Raw genomic sequence first — 22,166 nt, forward strand, 5'->3', positions numbered from 1 at the left:
CAACAAGAACGCTTGAAGGAATGACTCCTTATGAATGCTTAAAGGAAAGAAAACCAAGGATAAGTCACTTGAAGGTGTTCGGTTGTCTAGCTTATGCAAAGGTGGAGGCAGCTAACCTTAAGAAACTAGATGACAGGTCGCAAACACTAGTGCATCTTGGAATAGAACCTGGCTCCAAAGCATATTGTTTAATCCTACAACACAAAGGATAGTGGTGAGCAGGGATGTGTTGTTCGATGAAAAAACAGATTGGAATTGGAGTACAGAAAAGGATGGAGTGCAGAGAAACCCAGGAATGTTTCAGATGAGATGGGGAGAGGTGATTGATGCAGTAATCGCATATGATCAAGAAGGAGAAGAAAACAGCGAGTGTCAAGCGACACCATCATCAGTGTCGAGCGATACTACTGAACGCGAATGTCGCGCGACACCATTAACAGTGTCGAGCGACACCACCAATCCTGAAGAAGATCATACCCTACCGAATGAAACTGAGAACAGAGAAGAGGAGCAACCAATACGAAGATCAAGTCGTCCAGTACGAAAACCAGGGTATCTCAATGACTTCGTCATGCAAGCAGCAGTAGAATGCGAGATCCTCTTACTACTAGTCAATGATGAGCCAAGGACGTTTGCAGATGCAAAAGACTCAAAAGAATGGAGACAAGCATGTAAGGAGGAAATCGATTCTATCAACAAAAACAGAACTTGGCTTCTAGTTGACAAGCCAAGTGGAGCAAAAATCATTGGATTGAAGTGGATATTCAAGATTAAGAGGAATGCAGATGGTACTATCAATAATAAGTACAAGGCGCGACTTGTGGCTAAAGGATATGTACAAGAATCTGGCATAGACTTTGATGAAGTCTTTGCACCTGTAGCTCGGATCGAAACTATAAGACTGTTGGTCGCATTAGCAGCTTCACATGGATGGGAAATTCATCACCTTGAACATGGAGAACTAAAAGAAGATGTTTATGTGAGTCAACCGGAAGGATTTGAAGTTAAAGGAGAAGAGCACAGAGTGTATAAGCTTTCAAAGGCCTTGTATGGCCTAAGACAAGCCCCAAGAGCTTGGAACACGAAGCTGGACCAGATACTGAAGGAAATGAAGTTTCTCAAGTGTACAAAGGAGTCCTCCGTGTATCGCAAGCAAGAGGGAGAGTCTTTACTCATCGTTGTTATCTATGTGGATGACCTCTTTGTAACAGGCAACAGCATTGCAGGAATAAATGAGTTCAAGACAGGGATGTCATCTAAGTTTGAGATGTCTGATCTGGGCAAACTCACCTATTATCTCGGCATTGAGGTTTATCAAGGAGTAGATGGTATCGAAATCAAACAAGAGGCTTATGCAAAAAGGATATTGAAAGAAGCCGGTTTGGAAAATTGCAATCCAACTCAAGTACCTATGGAGTTTGGTCTAAAGGTATCTAAGGCACAAGATGAAACAGAAATAGACCCAACTAACTACAGGAGAAACGTTGGATGCTTAAGGTACTTATTGCACACTAGACCTGATTTGGCATTTTCAGTTGGTGTAGCAAGCAGATATATGCAGAGTCCTCGCAAGTCACATGGCGAAGTAATGAAGCATATTCTGCGATATCTCAAGGGAACAAGTTCATATGGTTTGAGGTTCAAGCGAGGAGGATCAAAGAAGATTGTTGGCTTTAGTGACAGCAGCCACAACATTGATCAAGACGATGGAAGAAGCACCACAGGTCATATGTTCTATTTCGGTTCTGCACCAATTACATGGTGTTCGCAAAAGCAGGAAACAGTTGCACTTTTAACTTGTGAAGCAGAGTTCATGGCAGCAACAGAAGCAGCTCGTCAAGCAATCTGGCTCCAAGAACTCTTAAGCGAGATTACAGGATGGAAGACTGAAAAAATTGTCATTAAGATTGACAACCAATCTGCTATTGCTCTCACAAGGAATCCGGTGTTTCACGGCAGAAGTAAACATATACACAAGTGCTACCATTTCATAAGAGAGTGCATTGAGAATGGACTAGTTGATGTGGAGCATGTACCAGGAGTGGAGCAGAAGGCCGATATTCTCACTAAGGCTTTGGCGAGAATCAAGTTTGCAGAGATGAGGAACTTGATTGGTGTTGGAGAGTTGTCCAAGACAGAGTCAAAGCTTAAGAGGGAGAATGTTGGATAAGCTTTGATTACTTGAAGCCCAAGAAGTCTCTAACAAGTCGGTTAAAGATAAGAAGAGAATATTTTTTATTAGTTTAGGAGTTATCTATTCTATTAGGAAAAGGAAAAATGTTAAGGGAAGATGTCCTTGAACTATATAAAGGATCTTAATGAAGTTGCATTAGGGTTAAGAAGAGAGAGTTGAGAGATTATTGTTCTTAGTTTTTGAGTGAGTTTTCTAAGCAGCAATAAAGTATTCTTTCAACAAAGTTCTTAAGTGTGTTTATGCGATTATACGAGGAACCAGAGAAGATGGAATGTGTGAGACGAGTTAGGGAATAGAGTGAGCTGAATTGGAGTCAGTATGTAGCAGATGAGGTCACAGAGATGAGGGGTCATCTTCTTAAGTATCCAGTTCAAGTCGATAGAACAGGGAAAGTGACTTCTCTTCCTGGATGCAAGACATTCCCAGATGTAGGTGGCAAGATCAGAGGCACGTTCTATATCCTCAAATAAAACATCACCATCTGAAACTAACATTGTTGTGTCGGTGTCAACATTTGTTCTTTGTTTCTTCCTCGTCAAGAAACCTCTCTGAGTGTGATCTGAAATGAATAATAGTGTGCATGCCTTTAGGGTTTATTTTGTGCTTTTACGATTTACGTACGCGATGTAAAATTATTCATTACAATGTTTCGATATTGCAGTTGATGTATTATGGATTATCTTACTGTATGGGAGGAGATTATGCCTCTGATCATATAACAGTGTCACGGCTTTCCTGATCCGCTATGCTTTTCAAGCAGCGATTTATCACATCTGGCTGGAGAGAAATGGAAGAAGGCACAATGAAAAACCAAAAGAGCACTGGAGACTCGAGAAGATGATTGAAGTGATGGTGACAAACAGAATCAGCTCGCTATGGGAGATGGGGAGGAGAAAGTATGATGATGCCCTAGCCACTTGGTTTGCAACTCGCTTATCGTAGTTTCAAAATGTTTTATGTTTAGAGCTTAAAAACTCAAACTGTATTTTTTCTTTTGAGTATGATTTAACATCGTATTTAAAACAAAATAATAGAAAAAATATCTTCAAATATTAATTACTTTCTAGTAAAATACATGAAAGAATGCAAAGATGAAACAGAAAAGTTAATTAGATAAAAAGGAGAGAAAACAATGGATCCAGGGAAGAATCCCCTTCTCCATCGGCTAACCCTAGAAAAACAAAGTTTGGTGGCTCAAAATCTCATTACAGGAGCACACACCCGTTTAGAGCTGCTAAGAAATGTATTTATAGGTCATAAGGTCTTTCAGGTCTCATTTAGGGCTTCTCTGAAGAGGAATGGTGAAATGGGCTTTGATGTTGGGCCTTGTGGCTCGTCATGGGTCTACCAGGGGTGACAGTCTTCTGGGGCAGGTAAAACATTTGTTTTCCGCGGGTGAGAGTCTTTCGGGAATGGTGAATCTGGTCAAATTGTTCTCTATGTATCTTTTGATTGCACCGTTGGATCTTCCTGATGTAAAGTGCTATGGAACGCTGGTTGCCTCTTCTTGAATGTCTTCAAATTTGAGCTGGATCAGTCTTCATTTAAGGCTGAATTTATGACGGTCTGATCAGTCTTCATTTAAGGCTGAATTTCTAACGGTCTGACTCTCAGTTAAAAATGTAGATTTCTTCCATTTTGCCATATTTTTCCCTAAGTTTCCTGAAAAGAGCTTTGAAACTACAAATATAGAGAAATCATAATAAAATTTCATAAAACTGATTAAAACCTTTGAAAAAGCATTTGAAATCAATGGTGAAAATGGGTACAAATACAGTGTTATCAACTCCTCCAGACTTAGACTTTGTTTGTCCTCAAACAAAACAAGATCCAAACTGGAAAAATATCATCAACAGAAATGATAGGGAACTCAAAAATATCAGCAACCATACTTCTAGACCTTAATTATGGGCAATGCATCAATCAGATCAAGTCTATAAAATTCTCACCAAAATACAAACATCACTAATCTGTTAATCCGTCATGCGAAAATCCACACACTTAGAACTAACTTACAGTCAACTAGCTCTTAACATTCATTAAAGGTTTCAGTGATTCTCATCAAAAGGACATTAAACAAGGCATTAGAGGCTAAGTATCAAAAGCTTTTTAGTGGTGAGGTTTGATGTGTTTAGGGTTACCTTTTTCTGGAGAGACATAATATTATGCAAAACATAAAGAGATGATGGAGCTGTTGATACCCACAGTTTCCAGTCACATTCTCTTTGCTTCAAGATTTCTGATCTCCTTTCTTTATGTTCTTCTTATAACTCCCCCAGACTTGGACTTTTGTCCAGGTTGTGAAGTCATAACTCCTTAAGTGAATACCTATGGCCTTGGCTCAAATTATTTCGGCTTCTAAGATTCTTTACGCTTTTGGTTTCCTTTCCTTTTTTTCTTTTCCTCTTTTTAATTTTTTTTAAGAGAGGGGATACCGCCTTTTGACATAGAGTCTTAGGGTGCACGAAATTTACTTTTAAGAATGAGCTTTTTGAGACATCATGAGGTTTGCTGAGATTGCATGGTACACTTTCTTCCCGGTTTCATTCAGTCCTTCTCTTGAGTGACTGGAAACTATGTTGTTTCTCCCTCTCCGTCGTTTTTGCACATATCTGTCGACATAAATTTTGAGAGAGATTGCATGAGGTTTAAACATGAAGGATTGGGTTAAGAGTAAGGTACCAGCTAAAGATAAATTGGCCATCTAGGAAAACAAAGAGTGGTAACAATAAGGTAAAGATGTCCTAGATGTATATCATGATGCCTTCTTAAAACCATTGATGAGAAAATTGGATGTCAAGATTAAATCCAAGTAAAATGAGCTAGTATATCCTGTCAGAAAAAATCTCCATGAATAGAATTCCTCTGGTGGGATTTCGTAGTGCAAGTACTCTAGTTAGCTACCGCCTAGTCTAGTACTAAATCTTGAAAGAGCTTTTTATGAAATGATGGTGTAGAAGCAGACAGGTTGGTTATCATCATCGATTTTGTCATTATTCCCTCAAAATGTATTTGACCTTTGAAAACACTTTTTGAAACTAAAAAAACTTTTGAAAAGTTTTAAGAAAACCAAAAAAGGAAAAACTTTAAAGGAAAATTCAGAATGCAGGGGCTCATACAAGAAAAGGTGGTTAGTAAGGGATGAAATCCTCCCCCAGAGTTAAATCACACTGCCCGCAGTGTGAAATAAATCAGGTAAGGATGAGAAATAGAGTATGTCAGAATTGAAAAGATAAAGGAAAAGAAAACTTACCAGTTGTTGGTGATGGATTGTGAGGTGGTTGTGGAGGTGGTAGGATAGTGAATGATGGATGGTGCTTGATGTGGAGTGGTGCTTGATCAAATGGGGGTTGATTTGATTCAAGGTAGAGGTGTAAGTGGCCAAGTGTGGCCGAACTGATGCTGGCCGTGGGCCAAGTCTTCGCGGCCGCGGGCCAAGTTTTCACAGCCGCGGGCCAAGTCTTCGCTGCCGCAGGCCAAGTCTTCGCGGCCGTGAGCCAAGTCTTTGCGGCCGCGGGCCAAGTCTTCACGGCCACGGGCCAAGTCTTCAAGGCCGCGGCAAAACACTTCCTGGCCGCGGCTGAACCTCTCTCAGCCGCGGTAAGCTCTTTTTCTTCTTTTTTTTTTCATTTTTTGATGCATATTAAGGCTTTTCATAGAATAAAAACAAAACTTCAATAGAAAAAGAAAGTAAAACAAAAATAGATAAGTACCTAAATGGGTTGCCTCCCATAAAGCGATTTGGTTTATAGTTTTTAGTTAGACTTTGCAAAGAAAATGACTTAGTTCAAATAGAATCTTATCCTAAGACAAGTCCTTTTTGAAATCCTCATGTTCTCTCTAGCAGGTTTTTCATCACTCCAGAGTTCTTCTGGTTCAAATGTCTGAGCTTAATGTTTTCCTCCTTTGCTCTTAAGTGGTGTAACTTCGTAGAAGATGTCCTTGTCGATGTTTGCAAAAGAAACTCTCTGGTTGGGCCAATCCATGATGGCTCCAGCAGTTGCTAAGAAAGTCCATCCAAGGATAACTGGATATGAGTCATCTTTGGTTTTCACTATCTAGAGATCGACAGGTGTTATGCAATCTCCAATCCTTAGAGGAATATCTCGGGTTATCCCTCTTGGAGTTTCACTTGAATCATCTGCTAAGCTAATCTTTGTCATGGTACTTGAAAATGTGCTTAATGCCAAGTCTCAAAGCAGTAACTTTGGACATCATTTTAATGCAAGCTCCAGAATCACAAAGAATATTGAAGAATCTTTCACCTCTAATGTCACAAGAGATAAGAAATTAACTTTTGTCTTAAAATTTGTGCAGAGTTCGAACTGGTCTACCTTCTTGGGCGTGTGTAAACAAGTCTTTCATCTCTTGGATAGACTCTTTGCTATCACAGAATAAGTGTCCGATCATGTAGTCTCTACATGCTTTGGCAAATGAAATTCCTTTAGGCAGAGTCTGAACTACTTGATTGAACTCTTCAAGTCCTTCTTTGCTGATATTGTTTGTGTAGTCACTGGCTTCTTGCGGATCTTTGAGATGGATCCTGTAAACATCTGCATCAGGTGATGATCTAGGAAAAGATATATACCTGGCTCTTCTGAAATATGTAGAGATATTCTCCTTAGTCTCCTTGCTGTATCTGAAGAAAACTTGAAGGCAGCATTGCTTCCAGATGTCATCGAATCCGAGATAGAGAGGAATGGACTTCACAAATTTGTTGAATTCGATCAGTCTCTCTCTGGATATGCTCTTGGTTATTGGTTCTGAGTTGTCATCAGATGAATTGTCTCCATGATTTGCATCTTCAACAAACAGACCATACTCTTCATCTTCTAAGAATTGATCTTGAAGCTTATTGTCACAAGTGTAAACCATGTTGCAAGATGCATAAGTTTTGGATTCCTCCTTTTCTTTTGATGCTTGTGCAGTGATTGAGAAGACATCTTGATCAAACAACCTAGATCTGGTTATAAGGGGTCGGTCTTCAGTTGAACATGTTTCAAAAAGAGGTTGAAAGGACTCCAGGTCTGAAAAATCAGGCTTCGCCGCGGTTGAAAAGCTCCAGACCGCGGTGGAAGTGGTCCTGGCTGCAGGTGAAGGCGTCGCAGCCGCGGTCAGCTCCTTCCGACTCACCATGCTTGTTTCTTCATTCTCTTTTCTCCATTGTTGTTCTCTTACTTCCACTGGTTGTCAGGCATGTCTTGTGTATCCAAATCATTGATTCCAGTGTCCAGATTATACTCCTTATGATCTTTAGAAAGTTTTTCAACTTTCTCTTCTACTTCATTTAAAGCATAGACAACTTTATATAAAGTAACCTCAAGCTCCTCGGTCTTGTTTTCAACCTTAGCTACGCCTTGCCACAGCTCCAATGTGTAGTCGTAGGTTTGGTTCTTGCTTTCATTCAACTCCTTATCCAAGTAATTGATCTTGAAAGTTAGGGTTTGCAGCTCTCTTTCACTTTGTCGAATGTTGACTTGTTCCTTCCTTGCTCTTCTTCGACAGATCCCATTCTCTGATTCAACACTTCGTTGTCTTTGGTTCTCTGATCCTCCACTGTCTTCACGCGCTCAGAGAAGTCATCAAATCTCTTGTTAAGGTCGACGGTGATGGCATATATTCTTGTTCGTAGGGCAGCTTCAATGAGGGCTTGGAAAGCAAGGAACTGATTCAGCTTGGCTTCCAATTGATTAAGCAATATGTTAAGGTTATTGTTCTCATAGTTCTGGTGCAGAATCTGATGAGGTAGGGGATGAGATGGTCGTCGGTTCACCAGGTGTGGCGAATAGAGCTCATCTCAGTGGCTTGGAGTTCACAAGTCTCCTAGGTGGTGGTTCGGATGAGGGTTCTGATCCAGGTGGTTGAAATCACGCCTGAATGGTGATTCACATGCGCAGGGTTGCAAAGGTTGCAAAACCTTCGCTCGGAATTAGGGTTTCTTCTTGGATGATCCATGGTTCAAGGATTCTGAACTAGGGCAAACATAAGAAAGAATAAGTAGAAAAATAAAAAATTATGGTGTTTATGAGTTTGGTTTACTTCTTATGGTGTTTTGGCAGAAAATCGACATATATATATATAGTCTTTTGCAGCTTCAACCTCCTGAGTTTAGACCTCCAGCGACTAAAATCTTCTCCGGCAACGGCGCCAAAAACTTTGATGGGCCTCAGGGTTGCTCGTCTTTTGCAAGCTCGTTCGTCTAGAGTTTTAAATTTATAAAATCCTAATGTCTGAAAGTGCACAGATGTACATTGTATGACTTAGGGTGTCGATCCACAGGAAATATGTCTAATCTGCAAGGAAACACCAAACTGGAAGAGTAAGTAAAGTCATAAACTCATGGGGGTCTGATTTTTTGGTTATAGGATCCTAAACTAAACCTAATCTAATATTTACGGGAAATAAGATGCAATGCAAATTAGTTGCAAAAAGAATATCTCAAGGGTGTTTGACTCAAACTAAAGACTCTAGACTTATAGTTGGCGATTTAGACTTCTCTGGTTTACTCTAATCGATGTAAAAGCATTTCCAATTAGCTTCCGGGCGATTTATCTTCATTTATATTCTAGGATCTGCATGGAACTGGTGTAGACATATGTATGATTAACCAACTCTCGCCATCTTAATCGACTAATCACTCAATTCAATTAACTCTCGCTCTCATGACAGAAATAAAATCATGCATTAACTATTGAATTCGTTTGCTCACATCTTCTCTACATGTAGCTCTCGACTACGGTAGCGAATATGTTCTTCTGAAGCTAGGTATGGATGATCTGATACAGCACTAACACTCTCATGGCTCTGATCGATCCTAGGCTCAGAGAATAAGTCATGAATGTACTCTCATGCAATATGAACAACTTAGAACAGATGAGATCCAGAATATGGTTTTGAAACTTAGAAATCTTAATTAAACATGTATGCCAATCGATGCTTTTTTAGAAAATTGACTCTCTGGGACAGATCTACATGATGCAAGGAATGATAAAAGTATGAAAGAATGCAAAGATGAAACAAAAAAGTTGATTAGATAAAAAGGAAAGAGAACAATGAATCCAGGGGAGAATCTCATTCTCCATCGCCTAACCCAATTAAAACAAAGTTTGGTGGCTCAAAATCTCATTACAAGAGCACACACCCGTTTAGAACTGCTAAGAAATGTATTTATAGGTTCTAAGGTCTTCCAGGTCTCATTTAAGGCTTCTCTGAAGAGGAATGGCGAAATGGGCTTTGATGGTTGGTCTTGTGGCTCGACATAGGTCCACCGGGGGTGAGAGTCTTCCGGGGCAGGTAAAACACTTGTTTGCCGCGGGTGAGAGTCTTCCAAGACTGATGAATTTTGTTAACTTGTTCTCCATGTATCTTTTGATTGCACCGTTGGATCTTCCTGATGTAAAGTGCTATGGAAAGCTGATTGTCTCCTCTTGGATGTCTCCATATTTGAGCTAGATCGGACGGTTAGAAAGTTTTCATTTGAGGCTGAACTTCAGACGGTCTGACTCTGAGTTAAAAATGTGGATTTCTTCCATTTTGCCATATTTTCCCTAAGTTTCCTGAAAAGAGCCTTGAAACTACAAATATAGAGAAATCATAATAAAATTTTCGAAAACTGATTAAAATCTTTAAAAAATCATTTGAAATCAATGGTGAAAATGAGTACAAATACGGTGCTATCAATTCTCATTGCTGGAAATTTTCACAGCTCCGTAAGATGCACCACCATCATGATCTATTATCCTCCATCTTTGAGAAAGGCTCTTCGAGGGAAAACATAGGGAGATATAACTCCCATTCATGCAAAAGAAAATATCAATCGTTGGAGAGGAAGATTCCACCATCATCACCGCCTCACAAGAGGAATAAAACTGTAAAAGAAGACAACTAAAAGCAATCCGGTCAAGCCGGAGCTTTAATATCCAATCAAAGTCGGAAACAAAAAAACCGATATAAACAAAAAAAACTTCGATAAATGATCAAATGTATGAGAGAAAAAGTTTTCTCTCTCTGTGAAAGATGTGAAATAAAGAATTGAGGGGGTGAGCAAAAAACTCTCTGAAAATCGCATATTCAATCGCCGAGAGAAGAGAGCAAAACCCTCCTTCAGAAAATGCTTTAAGCGAAAGGGAATAAAACGATACCACTCTGTTTAAGTTGTATGATTAAATATTTAGGTTTCATAAAGTTTATCATTTAGTTATATGCTTTAGAAAATGTTTTTTCGTAAATGTCAGATGATTGATTATTCAGTTTAAAGAAAAGTATTAACAAACAAAAACCAAAGAAAAATCGTAGAGTTTTGTCAATTTTTTTTGCAAGTAGGATCAAGTCTTTTCTTTATCTAAATAAGATATTTGCTTTAATGTTAGGATCAAGTCTAACAATGCTCCTGATTCATCAAGTTTCTCAAAAAAAAAATTGTGTTGCAATACATGAGAGGAATATTCTTGAAATCCCAAATCTCAGAGACATCAATTGCCCGTTGTTAGAAAAATTAGAAAAAAAAATTCCTTTCGATTTCATATTATGTGATGTTCTACTCCAAAAAAAAATATATTTTTAAATGATGTTTTTAGTGTTTAAAGCATAATTAATTTATTTTTTGTGCAAACATATCTTTGCAGTTTGTTTATTATCAGTTATATAGAATTATGATGATATTTTACTTTAGAAAAATAAAAGTTCATTTACTGAGATATGATAAATACTAATTCCTTCGTTTCAAGATATAAATCGTTTTAAAATCAATTTTTTATTTCAAAATCAAAGTCATTTTAGGATTCTAGTGCAAATATTTGAAATAATTTCTACTTATATTTTACTCATTTAGCTAAATAATTAGTGTGAACATAATAAATAACAAATTAATGACAGATGAAATTGAAAATTGAATAACTTTATTAATTCATGTGAAAAAATTTACAATAACTTATATTTTGAAAGAGAGAGAGTAAAATAATATCTTTTTAACATTAATCACTCTTATAATGCAGTTATAGAACTTCAGTTGTTTTACTTGTCAGCTTATTCTTACTACTAATTAAAATTTTAAAATAATGTTGGAAATAAATTTGATCCTTTTTACGTGGACGAATCACGTGATGGCATGTTGCATCTATGTTTTTTTTCTAGGAACGGCCTCTTAGGGCCAAATTAGGACCGATATTGGTCAGGAGGCCCAATACGGCCTAAGCTTATAGTATCGGGCCTCGAATCCAGTAGGATTAGGGGGATCCGACACGATAGGCCACCTCTCCTGGGTTTCTGGTGTCTGATAGCGCATGCCACGCTGTCAGAAACAAAGAAGTCGGAAACTGAGTGGTCAGAAGGAGGAGAGGTCACATTTTTTATAACCAAAGCCTGAGCTCGGTGATCCGGAAGGGTCGGGATATAAATAAAAGTGGCCAGCACAGGTACCCGGAGAGCAAAGCAATTCACCCCCCGCAGCCCGGTCCTAGATCCTGCCTTCAAGGACTCTCGGCCCACCTTCCTTCACGAAGTTTTCCGATCTCTTTCCGCTATCCGACAGCTATATTTTGGTCTTTGTTGAGCTGTTTTTAGACTTGAGCATCGGAGTGCCTTTGGAAAATACACCCCTATCATGTTTTTTGGACTGTGACGTATTTTCTGTTTTGCAGGAGACTTGCCCCCCCCAGTGGTGGACTAAAATTCTCCAAAACAATTTGGCGCTAGAAGGAGGGGGCAAAACTCCCGAAGCAAAGCTAACCTCTTTTTCCAAGTCAGAAAACTGCTGAACATTCGAGCCTGAGGGCAGCGACCCTGGATTTGAAAGGGAATAAGGAAAAACGAGAAATGATGTTCAAACAATCGACATGAGTGGTGCGCCTACACGCTTGATAGGAAAATGGAAGAGACATCCATGGAGCGCAGACTCAAGCACAAAACCATTAGTTCGAACCCACAGTAGATGAACTACAGAAGAGCCTAGAGGAGAATCAAGACATCCAGGCCCACCTTCGGAAAATGCTTGAGGCAACAACGAAGGCTAAATCAAAATTGAACAGGGAATACGAACGGCAAGAGAGGATGTCTGTGACCGCGTAATCCCGAGCACTTTGTAGGGGGTACGAGCAAAGGAGTTATGCTACGGTAACAATCTAGGAGCGGATCACAGTGGAAGCGGAAAGGGGATTCCTATCTCCAAAAGGACCGAGCATGATGTTCGAGCCCATGAACTCTGCCATAATCGAGGAATTCTAGTAGCCCATCCCCGCAGAGGAAGAAAAGATGGAGCCTTACTACCCATATTTTCCCTCGTACAGAGACTGGGGACGTGTCGTGGAACCCCAAAGCAACCCAACCCTGGGGAATCCTATTGAGGAAGCAGGCGAAACCCTCGTCGGATTCCATTTGAAGGGTGTTGCAGGCAGACCGTCAGAAGAAAGACCAGGGAACAAAAGTCAATCTATGGCAGGGCAGAGGGTCGACCCCAAACCCAAGCCTGTGCAGAACCCGACTCAACACATGATGGGAAATAAATGAAAAAAATTCAAGCCGAGTCACCCGCGAGGACATGTGACAGTTCGTCGAGTCGAGCGAACGTACACAGGAAGCCCGCTTGGCGATCACGACCATAATGAGACATAATGTCCTCCCCTGTGAAAGGGCTGATTGCAAAGAGAGACCAACGCGAGGGAAAGAGGGAAGGCTGAATTGGACACACGGGCACATCCTCATACCAGTTACGCGAGAAGGCAAAACGAAATGGGCATATTGCACTATAGTCGGGGGAAGTACAGAGAGGACTCACGAAGTAACAGTTACCCAAACAGAGGGGTTAAAAAAAAGAAAGAGATAAGAAAGAGAAAGGAGAAGTTGGGACTGCTGAGAAGCCGGTCCGGATCCGTGAAGCGCATTTTGAGCAAAAACCTTTAACCAGAATGACGGTCAGGAAAGCCAGACGAGGCAGGAAGACCGAAGTGGGGCAACGGAGAAGGATAATACGAGAATGCAGATCCAGTTCTCACGAAAGAGACGTTAACGTGGCACATGGCCCAATGGAGCCCTCGTAGAGCAGAAGAGGAGAAGGACATGGTCGGGTGAGGATCAGAAGAGCCGCTAGAGAGAGGAGAATCGTCTGGGATGAATAAGCGGGTAGAATACCCGAAGAGACCGGGGCCAGTAAGTCCAGACGCCCATGCCATTTACCAAAAGGAAAGGGGATGGAAAGTTTTTGATGAAGGAAAATAAGAAGAAAGAGGGAAGCGTGTCAACGGTCCCGAGCTAGAAACCAAACTGTGAGACGAGAGGCAGGCGAGAGGGCTCCGGTTAACCGTATCCAGATGGAGCAAAAAGCGAGATGAGCGAACAACTGTGGAAAATCGAAAGAGATCTTCAGGAAAACCGATAGGGGTATGTCGGGAAGCTGCAAAACAAAGATCAGTTACGGTAAACGCAGAGAAAAAATATTAAGTCGCAGGCGAAAAGAAGGAGAAGAAGGATTATTGCCATAGGTCATGATGTACATGTGGAACTCAGGGCACAACACGAGGAAGAAGGAATCATCCTCCTCTGAGGAATCTAACCATTCTGGGCAATCAATCGGAGTATAGCCGTCGTAGCAGAGGATAAGGTTGAGACGGCAAGACCCAGGAAAGACTCCGTCATACGAAAAACAGATGCCACCACGGCGCCAGAAATGGTATAGCCAGATAAGTCAGCTAGGACTTGAAAGGCGCTAAGAAAACCCCAAGCCTTCAAAGAAAAATAGTGAGGAGGAACGCTGAACTCGGCGCACATCTGAATTATTATCCGGGGGACGCAACAACGGAACATAGCCGGAAGGAGGAAAATCAACGGAATCTAAGACCGAGTGGCAAAGGCAGATAACAGAAAATATATGCCCTTAAGAAACTCAAAATGATAAGAAAATAGGACAAGCAAAGAAGAACGGCACGAACTCCGTTATTTATAGCCGAAGGAAGAAAAGCAAGAAAGACATCACCTAGACGAGAAAGAGGAAGTGTCAGAGACACAGAGGAAGGAGGGTGACCAAACAGATAGAAGAAAAATCGATTGAAGAATGTGACCATTAAAGGACAGAGCCAATACGGTAAAACGCTCAAACACGCACGTAAATGCAACAACAGGAAACTGGGGGCAAAACGGGGATTTAAAGGAAAACACACCCCGTGGTTCAGACCCAAAGAAGGAAGAGAAAAAGAAATATTTTTCTACAAAGGGAGAGTCAGCTGAAGAGTCTGAGCCTGGAGGGGATGAGAGGCCATCGGGAGAACCAGATACCAAAAAGAAGACGACAAAGCACCCCAGAAGAGGAGAAAAATGATGAGGAGAAAGAAAAAGAAATAGCAGAGAAGAATTAGTTAGAGAAATAAAAGAAGAAATTCTCCTATAAAATTGTCTCGCCACCCACCGTGTCTCTTCTAAAGAAACCTGGTTAAGTTATTCGGGGTGTTTACCCTGATGAGACCAGCGCAGCGGAGAGTTAGCCTGTTTGTTGATGCCGTGTCCCCAGAATATCACCTTTTAATCGGATCATTCTGGGACATGCCGCTCTGCAGACAATATGACTGTCTACTGGAAACTTTGTCGGAATTGCATCTCGCAGCCTAGGTCTGGCTCACTTTGCGGATCGGCATGTTAGTTCAGTATATTTTCGTGGAGGACGGCTCTCCCTTAGAAAACCGGATCTCTCTAAGGGATCGGCCACGGGATATACTGGACTGGCCAGACGGCACCCTCTCTGGGAACAAACTGATGGCCAGGCCCAATGTTTCTATTTTATGAGCCCACGGCTCCAGGTCACTTCGCCCACGACAGGTGATTCAGGCATCACGACCTTTGTGACCCACGGTCCCAGATCATTTCACCCACGGTGTTTGACTCTGACAACACGTCCTCCATTTGGGCTCACGGCCCGAGGTCATGTTTTCCACTGCAGATGACTCAGGCATCATGTTCTTCATCGAAAAGGCGTCACACATCTAAGTTTAAAAAGGTGACTCAGACAACGCGTCCTTCATCGAAAAAGCATTATGCGCTTCAGGCGGATGTCCAGTCAGGTATGGCTAATGAGAGGGGAGAGCGTTTGTTCCCAGCAAGGATAAGTTTCACATCACGTGCCTACTTTGCTAACCCGTGAAATGGAGGGCAAATTGTTGGGAATAAATTCGATCATTTCTACGTGGACGAATCACGTGCTAGCACGTGGCGTCCATGGTTTTTTTTGCAGGTACAATCCTCTGGGCCAAATTAGGAGTGGTATTGACTTTTATTGAGTTGATTGTCGAGTTGGAAAGATGATGCTTTAAGACGGTGTAAGCTTATAGCAGAGGACCTCGAATCCAGTTGGATTCGGGAGATCCGACACTAAAGGCCACTTGTTCCTGGGTTCTTCGTGTCTGATAGCGCATACCACACTGTCAGAAATAAGGAAGTTGGGAACTGGGTTGAAGAGGAGTAGAGGCCACATTCTTTATTTTCCTAGACCTATGCTTGGTGATCCAGAAAGATCAAGATATAAGGAAAAGTGGCCCGCATAGGTACCCGGAGAGCGAAGCCATTCACCCCCAGCAGCCTAGTCCCAGTATCGAGGAATCCAGGCCAGATATGAATAATCCATTTGGGCGGGAATACTATTCAAATTTCTCTCTAATCGACAATAGGAATATGCATTAGTCTGATTTGATTGCCCATACTCTTACATACCCGCGAAAATGGCATTTAATGCGTTTTCCTTGTGTGTGTTAGGGGAAAGCGACTTTTTGCAGGAGCCAGGGGAAAAAGCAATGGTTCAGTAAAGAGTCATACCGCGTCTGAGCCCTCAATCCAACTCGTACACTAAGAGTGAAAGGGACAAGCTAAGAGACGGTCACGTTGCAGACAGAACACACCAAAAAAAGTTGGTGAAACCATCAGAGGCATAACGCCATCACAAGATTCGAATCTAGTCAAGTCGGGTCATGGACCGACCCACCCGATACATAATCCATAAGCCAACCTGATATACTAGTCCGGGTTAGGTAACTCCCTATAAGTACATTATCTTTTCCAAGGGGGAAGAGATTCACATTCTTAAGTCATCTTAAGTCTCACGATATCTCTCTAGATACGTGTGGTTCTTAAGTTCAGGCATTCTACTCGACTCTTACTTTCTCTCCGGTCATCTTTCCGATCGTCTTTCTTTTCAGTTTATTTCTATGGCGGTTCCTAAACCTTGGAACTTCTTCACATTCAGACTTTTATTTTTTTCTCTTTCCACCGCAAAAAGCTCATTTATACTTAAAGGTCTGAGTAGATTTTACATTTTCTCAAGAACTTTCGGTTTACTTTCCTTCACGAAATTTTCCGATCTGTTTCCGCTCTCTGACAGCTATATTGTAGTTTTTGTTGAGCTGTTTTCTGATTTGAGCGTCAGAATGTCTTCGGATAATACACCTCCATTATATTTTTCAAACTCTGACGTTTTTTCTGTTTTACAGGAGACTTGTTCTCAGTAGTAGATTAAAAATTTCTAAAACAAATAATAATTTGAAGTTAAGAAAAATATGCAATAAGATTATTTGATATCTTTTCAAAGTACTGTAATTGTGCTAGATACAGACTAATTTGTATTCTTCATAAGTTATCTCTTTTTAAAAACTTTTGTAAGTAAAACAATGATGTGCTAACCGAAACTGAAAATTTGAATTCACTATACCATATATAATAGAGCTGTTGGAAATTACAGTTGATTTCGTCTTTTCAATTGAAGAAAACGTCAAGATTCATTAATTAACTCTCCTATATATGCTTTAGATTAATGATGGTGTCGAATGTTTACTTTTGTTCACATATATAAAAATACGAAAATAAGTAATATCTCCAATCAAAATCAAGAAGAGAGGACCAGAGAAAAAGAGTTTCGTGAGCAGCCGAACCAAAGTGGAAGTCCTCTTCGACGTCACAAAAAGAAAAATAAAACCAATTTATTATTTAATAGTAAAAAATTAGCGAAAGTGGTCATTAATGGCTAAAGTTAGAACGGTTCAACAACAGCAGCCAAATCTTAATATCCCAGCTCACTTTTTTCCGATTCTTACGTTTCAAGTCAACGTTTCCTTCTTTCCTCCCACCTTCTTCTCACGAGAATCAGATATTTCATTTGAATTTTTCCCACATTTTAGATCTCCCTTATTCATTGATTTGATCTTGGTTCCGATTCTCAGGGTTCTTGATCTTGATTGCCCTCCAAGTGTTCGATCTTTGGTCTCACTGAACGAAAGTTTCCTGCTTTGGTTTTCATTTGCTTTAGATTTGATCCGATCACTGAAAGTTTCCTGCTTTGGTGACTAAATTTCCTCTTTTGATGGCGTATCATCTGGTTTATACCGAGACCATGTCAATGGGAGGTTCAAGCCACGGGCTTGGCCAGCAAAACGTGCCGTTTGCGACGAGCAGCGGATCTTTGAGGGTGGAGTTGTTACATGGTAACTTAGACATTTGGGTTAAGGAAGCTAAACATCTTCCTAACATGGATGGGTTCCACAACAGACTTGGTGGGATGTTGTCTGGGTTAAGCCGTAGGAACAGTACCAAAGTGGAAACTGAGAAATCCTCCAAGATTACGAGTGATCCTTACGTGACTGTCTCTATCTCAGGTGCTGTCATAGGCAGGACTTTTGTGATCAGCAACAGCGAGAACCCTGTGTGGATGCAGCATTTCGATGTACCAGTAGCTCATAGTGCTGCGGAAGTTCACTTTGTTGTGAAAGACGATGATATTATCGGATCACAGATCATGGGAGCTGTTGGAATCCCAACAGAGCAGCTGTGTTCGGGAAACAGGATCGAAGGGTTTTTTCCGATACTTAACAGTAGTGGGAAGCCTTGTAAACCGGGAGCTGTGTTGAGTTTGTCTATTCAATACATTCCAATGGAAAGGATGAGACTTTACCAAATGGGTGTTGGTTTTGGGAACGAGTGTGTAGGAGTTCCTGGTACTTACTTCCCTTTGAGGAAAGGCGGTAGGGTTACTCTGTATCAGGATGCTCATGTTGATGAAGGTACTCTTCCCAGTGTATATCTCGATGGTGGGATGCAGTATATACATGGAAAGTGCTGGGAGGATATGGCTGATGCGATAAGACAGGCAAGGAGGTTGATTTATATCACTGGTTGGTCAGTCTACCATCCGGTTAGGCTGGTCCGTCGTAATAATGATCCGACCGATGGTACGTTAGGGGATTTGCTTAAAGAAAAATCTCAGGAAGGTGTTAGAGTTTTGGTTTTGGTGTGGGATGATCCAACCTCAAGGAGCCTTTTAGGGTTCAAAACAGTAAGAATTTACAATCCCTTATTTTGTTTGCTGCTTAAGACATTCTATTTTTGTTTAACCTCAAATCAGATTTAGAGATATTCTCGCTTTGTTTATCCTATAAACTAAATGCTAGTAGCTAGATTGGCATTTCGATAGGAAAAGAAAAGGTTTCTACATTGAAAACAAGTAGTATTCCTTTATACAATTTACCAAAGTAGCTTCTAAATATAGTTTTTTCTGATAGCCACATTGTATTGCTCTGTTTCAATTCGGATAAGATGCCTATCCTTTAGCTAGTAGCTTTAATGGAGGTCTCTGTTTTCGCACATGTTAAATGGAAAAGATATACAAGTCATGTACAGATAAGGTCGTTTTAGTTGCATACTAAACTTTCTCAAGTGCTCTTTCTTAAGTGCTTTCTACTTATTCCCCCCGCTGTTTCAGATCCTAAATTCTGATACTTGCTCTGTTAATCCTATTTGAGAGTATGATTTTGCTTTGATTAGATCATTTTGACATGTTTAAATACTAATTTAAACAACATTCTATTTATTGATTTAATGAAATCTAGTGTTTTGTTGTTTTGTTGCATGTAGCAAGGAGTTATGAACACAAGCGACGAAGAGACTCGCCGGTTTTTCAAGCATTCGTCAGTGCAAGTTCTCCTTTGTCCCAGATCTGGGGGGAAGGGTCACAGCTTTATAAAAAAATCTGTAAGATGCTCATTATTTACTGCATTACTGCATGAACTCCCGTATCTATAGATTCATCATCTGAAATCTGAGTGTCAATACGATGATCAGGAAGTTGGAACTATCTACACCCACCATCAGAAAACTGTGATTGTAGATGCTGATGCACCTCAGAATAGAAGAAAGATAGTAGCGTTTGTTGGTGGACTAGACGTGTGCAACGGACGATTTGATACTCCCAAGCATTCTCTCTTTAGGACTCTAAAGACACTCCATAAAGATGACTTCCATAACCCAAATTTTGTGGTAAACATTTAAGAATAATCCTGTATGGTTTCAGTTTTGGAATTAGACACTGCTATTCTTGATCCGTGTGAATGATCTTTTTCGTATTAGACTACTGTGGATGATGGACCAAGAGAACCATGGCATGATCTGCACAGCAAGATTGATGGTCCAGCTGCATATGATGTGCTTGCTAATTTTGAGGAACGCTGGCTAAAGGCTTCAAAACCTCGCGGAATTAAGAAACTAAAATCGTCTTCTGATGATTCTTTGCTTAGGATAGACAGAATTCCCGACATCATGGGACTATCAGAAGCTTCTTCTGCTAATGACAATGATCCAGAGTCTTGGCATGTTCAGGTAATTCAGCAAGGTTTCGTTTGTTCTAATATGATTATTATCATGATTACTAGTATATGTGGTGGGGACAAATCTCAGTTTTTCCACGAAATAATCTTCAGGTTTTCCGTTCAATTGATTCAAGCTCAGTCAAAGGATTTCCAAAGGACCCAAAGGAAGCTCCTGGAAAAGTAAGCACAACTCTAAACTTTTCATCTTCAGTCACCACCATGTTGCTACTCTCTACTGATTATAAATATGTGAACAGAATCTTCTATGTGGGAAGAATATACTCATAGACATGAGCATACACGCGGCTTATGTTAAGGCCATACGATCTGCTCAGCATTTCATCTACATTGAGAACCAATATTTTCTTGGATCATCATTTAACTGGGATTCAAACAAGGACTTGGGTAGGAATTGTAATCTTTTAAAGGGAAGTTCAGTACACAAAATTGATCAATGCGAGCAGTTAACAAGGAGTTTTGCCATTGCAGGTGCTAATAATCTAATTCCTATGGAAATCGCGCTTAAGATTGCTAATAAAATTAGAGCAAGGGAGAAGTTTGCTGCTTATATTGTCATTCCAATGTGGCCAGAAGGTGCTCCAACAAGTAACCCTATTCAGAGAATTCTATACTGGCAGGTAACCACTTCGTGTTTGGTTTGCTAAATTATCTATCCTAACGAACAATCTTGCCTTCTTTATACCGGAATATTTTCATGATCTTTGTAGCACAAAACCATGCAAATGATGTATCAAACCATCCACAAAGCACTTGTGGAAGTTGGACTTGATAGTCAGTATGAGCCACAGGACTTTTTGAACTTCTTCTGTCTTGGAACCAGAGAGGTTGCTGATGGAACCGTTAGCGTATATAGTCCTCGAAATCCACCTCAGCCAAATGCAAATGCAAATGCTATACAGGTATATATGGATAACTCCTGTTGAGATATCTGGATTCACTTTAATGGCCTCGTCTTCTCAATAAAATTAAAAATCTAATTCAGGTGCAAGCTTTGAAGAGTCGAAGATTCATGATATATGTTCATTCCAAAGGGATGGTAGTGGATGATGAGTTTGTCTTAATTGGTTCTGCAAATATCAACCAGAGATCCTTGGAAGGAACTAGAGACACGGAAATCGCCATGGGAGGGTATCAACCACACCATTCATGGGCCAAGAAAGGTTCTCGTCCTCGTGGCCAGGTAAAGACTTACCACATAAATACATAGACCCACCAAAAGCGATGTCCTTAAAAACGTGGCTTAAACATGGTTTTGTTCCAATCACTTGCAGATCTTTGGATACAGAATGTCATTGTGGGCAGAACATCTAGGGTTTCTAGAGCAAGGTTTCGAGGAACCAGAGAACATGGAATGCGTGAGACGAGTTAGGCAATTGAGTGAGCTGAATTGGAGACAGTATGAAGCAGAGGAAGTGACAGAGATGAGGGGTCATCTTCTAAAGTATCCAGTGCAAGTCGATAGAACAGGGAAAGTGAGTTCTCTTCCAGGATGTGAGACATTTCCAGATATCGGTGGCAAGATCATAGGATCGTTCCTTGCACTCCAAGAAAACCTCACCATCTAAAACCTTTCGTATAGTGCCGACAGTATTTGTCATTTATTTCTTCCACTTCAAGAAACCTCTCTGAGTGTGATCTGAATGAAAGTGTGCCTTTAGGGTTTAATTTTTGCCTTTTCAGTTTATGAGCTGTAAATTTCTTAGTGTGTGTTTTGGATTTCTTTACTACTTCCATTTTATAATAAGTGGTGTGTGCCATTTTGGTTTTGTTTCACAAAAATATATTTTCCGGATTCTCGATATAATATTTATAACCAGACTATTTATATTCGTTTCAATTTATATGATGTTCTTGCTAATAACATAAACCAAAAAAATTATTAATACAACTTAGAAAAAAAAACATATAATATAAAAGAAGAAATGCAGTTTGATTAATATTAAATCAACTTGTTTATTAGAGAGATTCTGACCCAAAAAACATTAGAGAGATAATATTATGATTTATGGGATAGTGTTTGTTGAAAACTTGAATGCAAATCTTTATTGATGAAGAAGTACAATTCAGAGTTTGTTTAGTTGGTGCAAAAAATTCTAAAACTATGTATTTTGATAGTCTCTAATCTCTCTATCTATAAATATCAAGCACTTGTACACAACAATTATAGAACCTTACCTACCTCCTCACGTGTTGAACCACAAGTTTGTGTTCCATCAATTGGGTCCCACAAAATCGTGACGTCATCGGGAATCCGACTCATCTGCCGATCTGTAAATGGTAGATATAGGACATTCTTTATAATGTTTCATTATTTTTGGTAATTAAATCGGACGGTAAAAGGATGA

The 22,166-nt window shown here is 40.2% G+C and overlaps 1 protein-coding gene across 2 annotated transcripts; it reads left to right on the forward strand.

The window, feature by feature from the left end:
- Nucleotides 1-17,216: 17,216 nt before the first annotated feature.
- LOC18014621 (phospholipase D gamma 1) lies at nucleotides 17,217-21,570 on the forward strand. Of its 2 annotated transcripts, XM_006396780.2 has the most exons (10): nucleotides 17,523-18,491; nucleotides 19,070-19,186; nucleotides 19,277-19,471; nucleotides 19,562-19,810; nucleotides 19,912-19,980; nucleotides 20,058-20,205; nucleotides 20,290-20,438; nucleotides 20,529-20,720; nucleotides 20,804-21,001; nucleotides 21,093-21,570. In XM_006396780.2, the coding sequence occupies exons 1-10, from the start codon at nucleotides 17,523-17,525 to the stop codon at nucleotides 21,384-21,386; spliced, it is 2,580 nt and encodes an 859-aa protein (XP_006396843.1). In that variant the 3' UTR covers nucleotides 21,387-21,570. The 2 variants fall into 2 exon arrangements, with proteins under 2 accessions (XP_024009843.1, XP_006396843.1); XM_024154075.1 differs by lacking the exons at nucleotides 20,804-21,001; nucleotides 21,093-21,570 and having other exon boundaries at nucleotides 17,217-18,491; nucleotides 20,290-20,406; nucleotides 20,529-20,590.
- Nucleotides 21,571-22,166: the final 596 nt, after the last annotated feature.

Source organism: Eutrema salsugineum, unplaced genomic scaffold, assembly GCF_000478725.1.
Source record: "Eutrema salsugineum unplaced genomic scaffold, Eutsalg1_0 scaffold_3, whole genome shotgun sequence".
Classification (NCBI taxonomy): domain Eukaryota; kingdom Viridiplantae; phylum Streptophyta; class Magnoliopsida; order Brassicales; family Brassicaceae; genus Eutrema; species Eutrema salsugineum.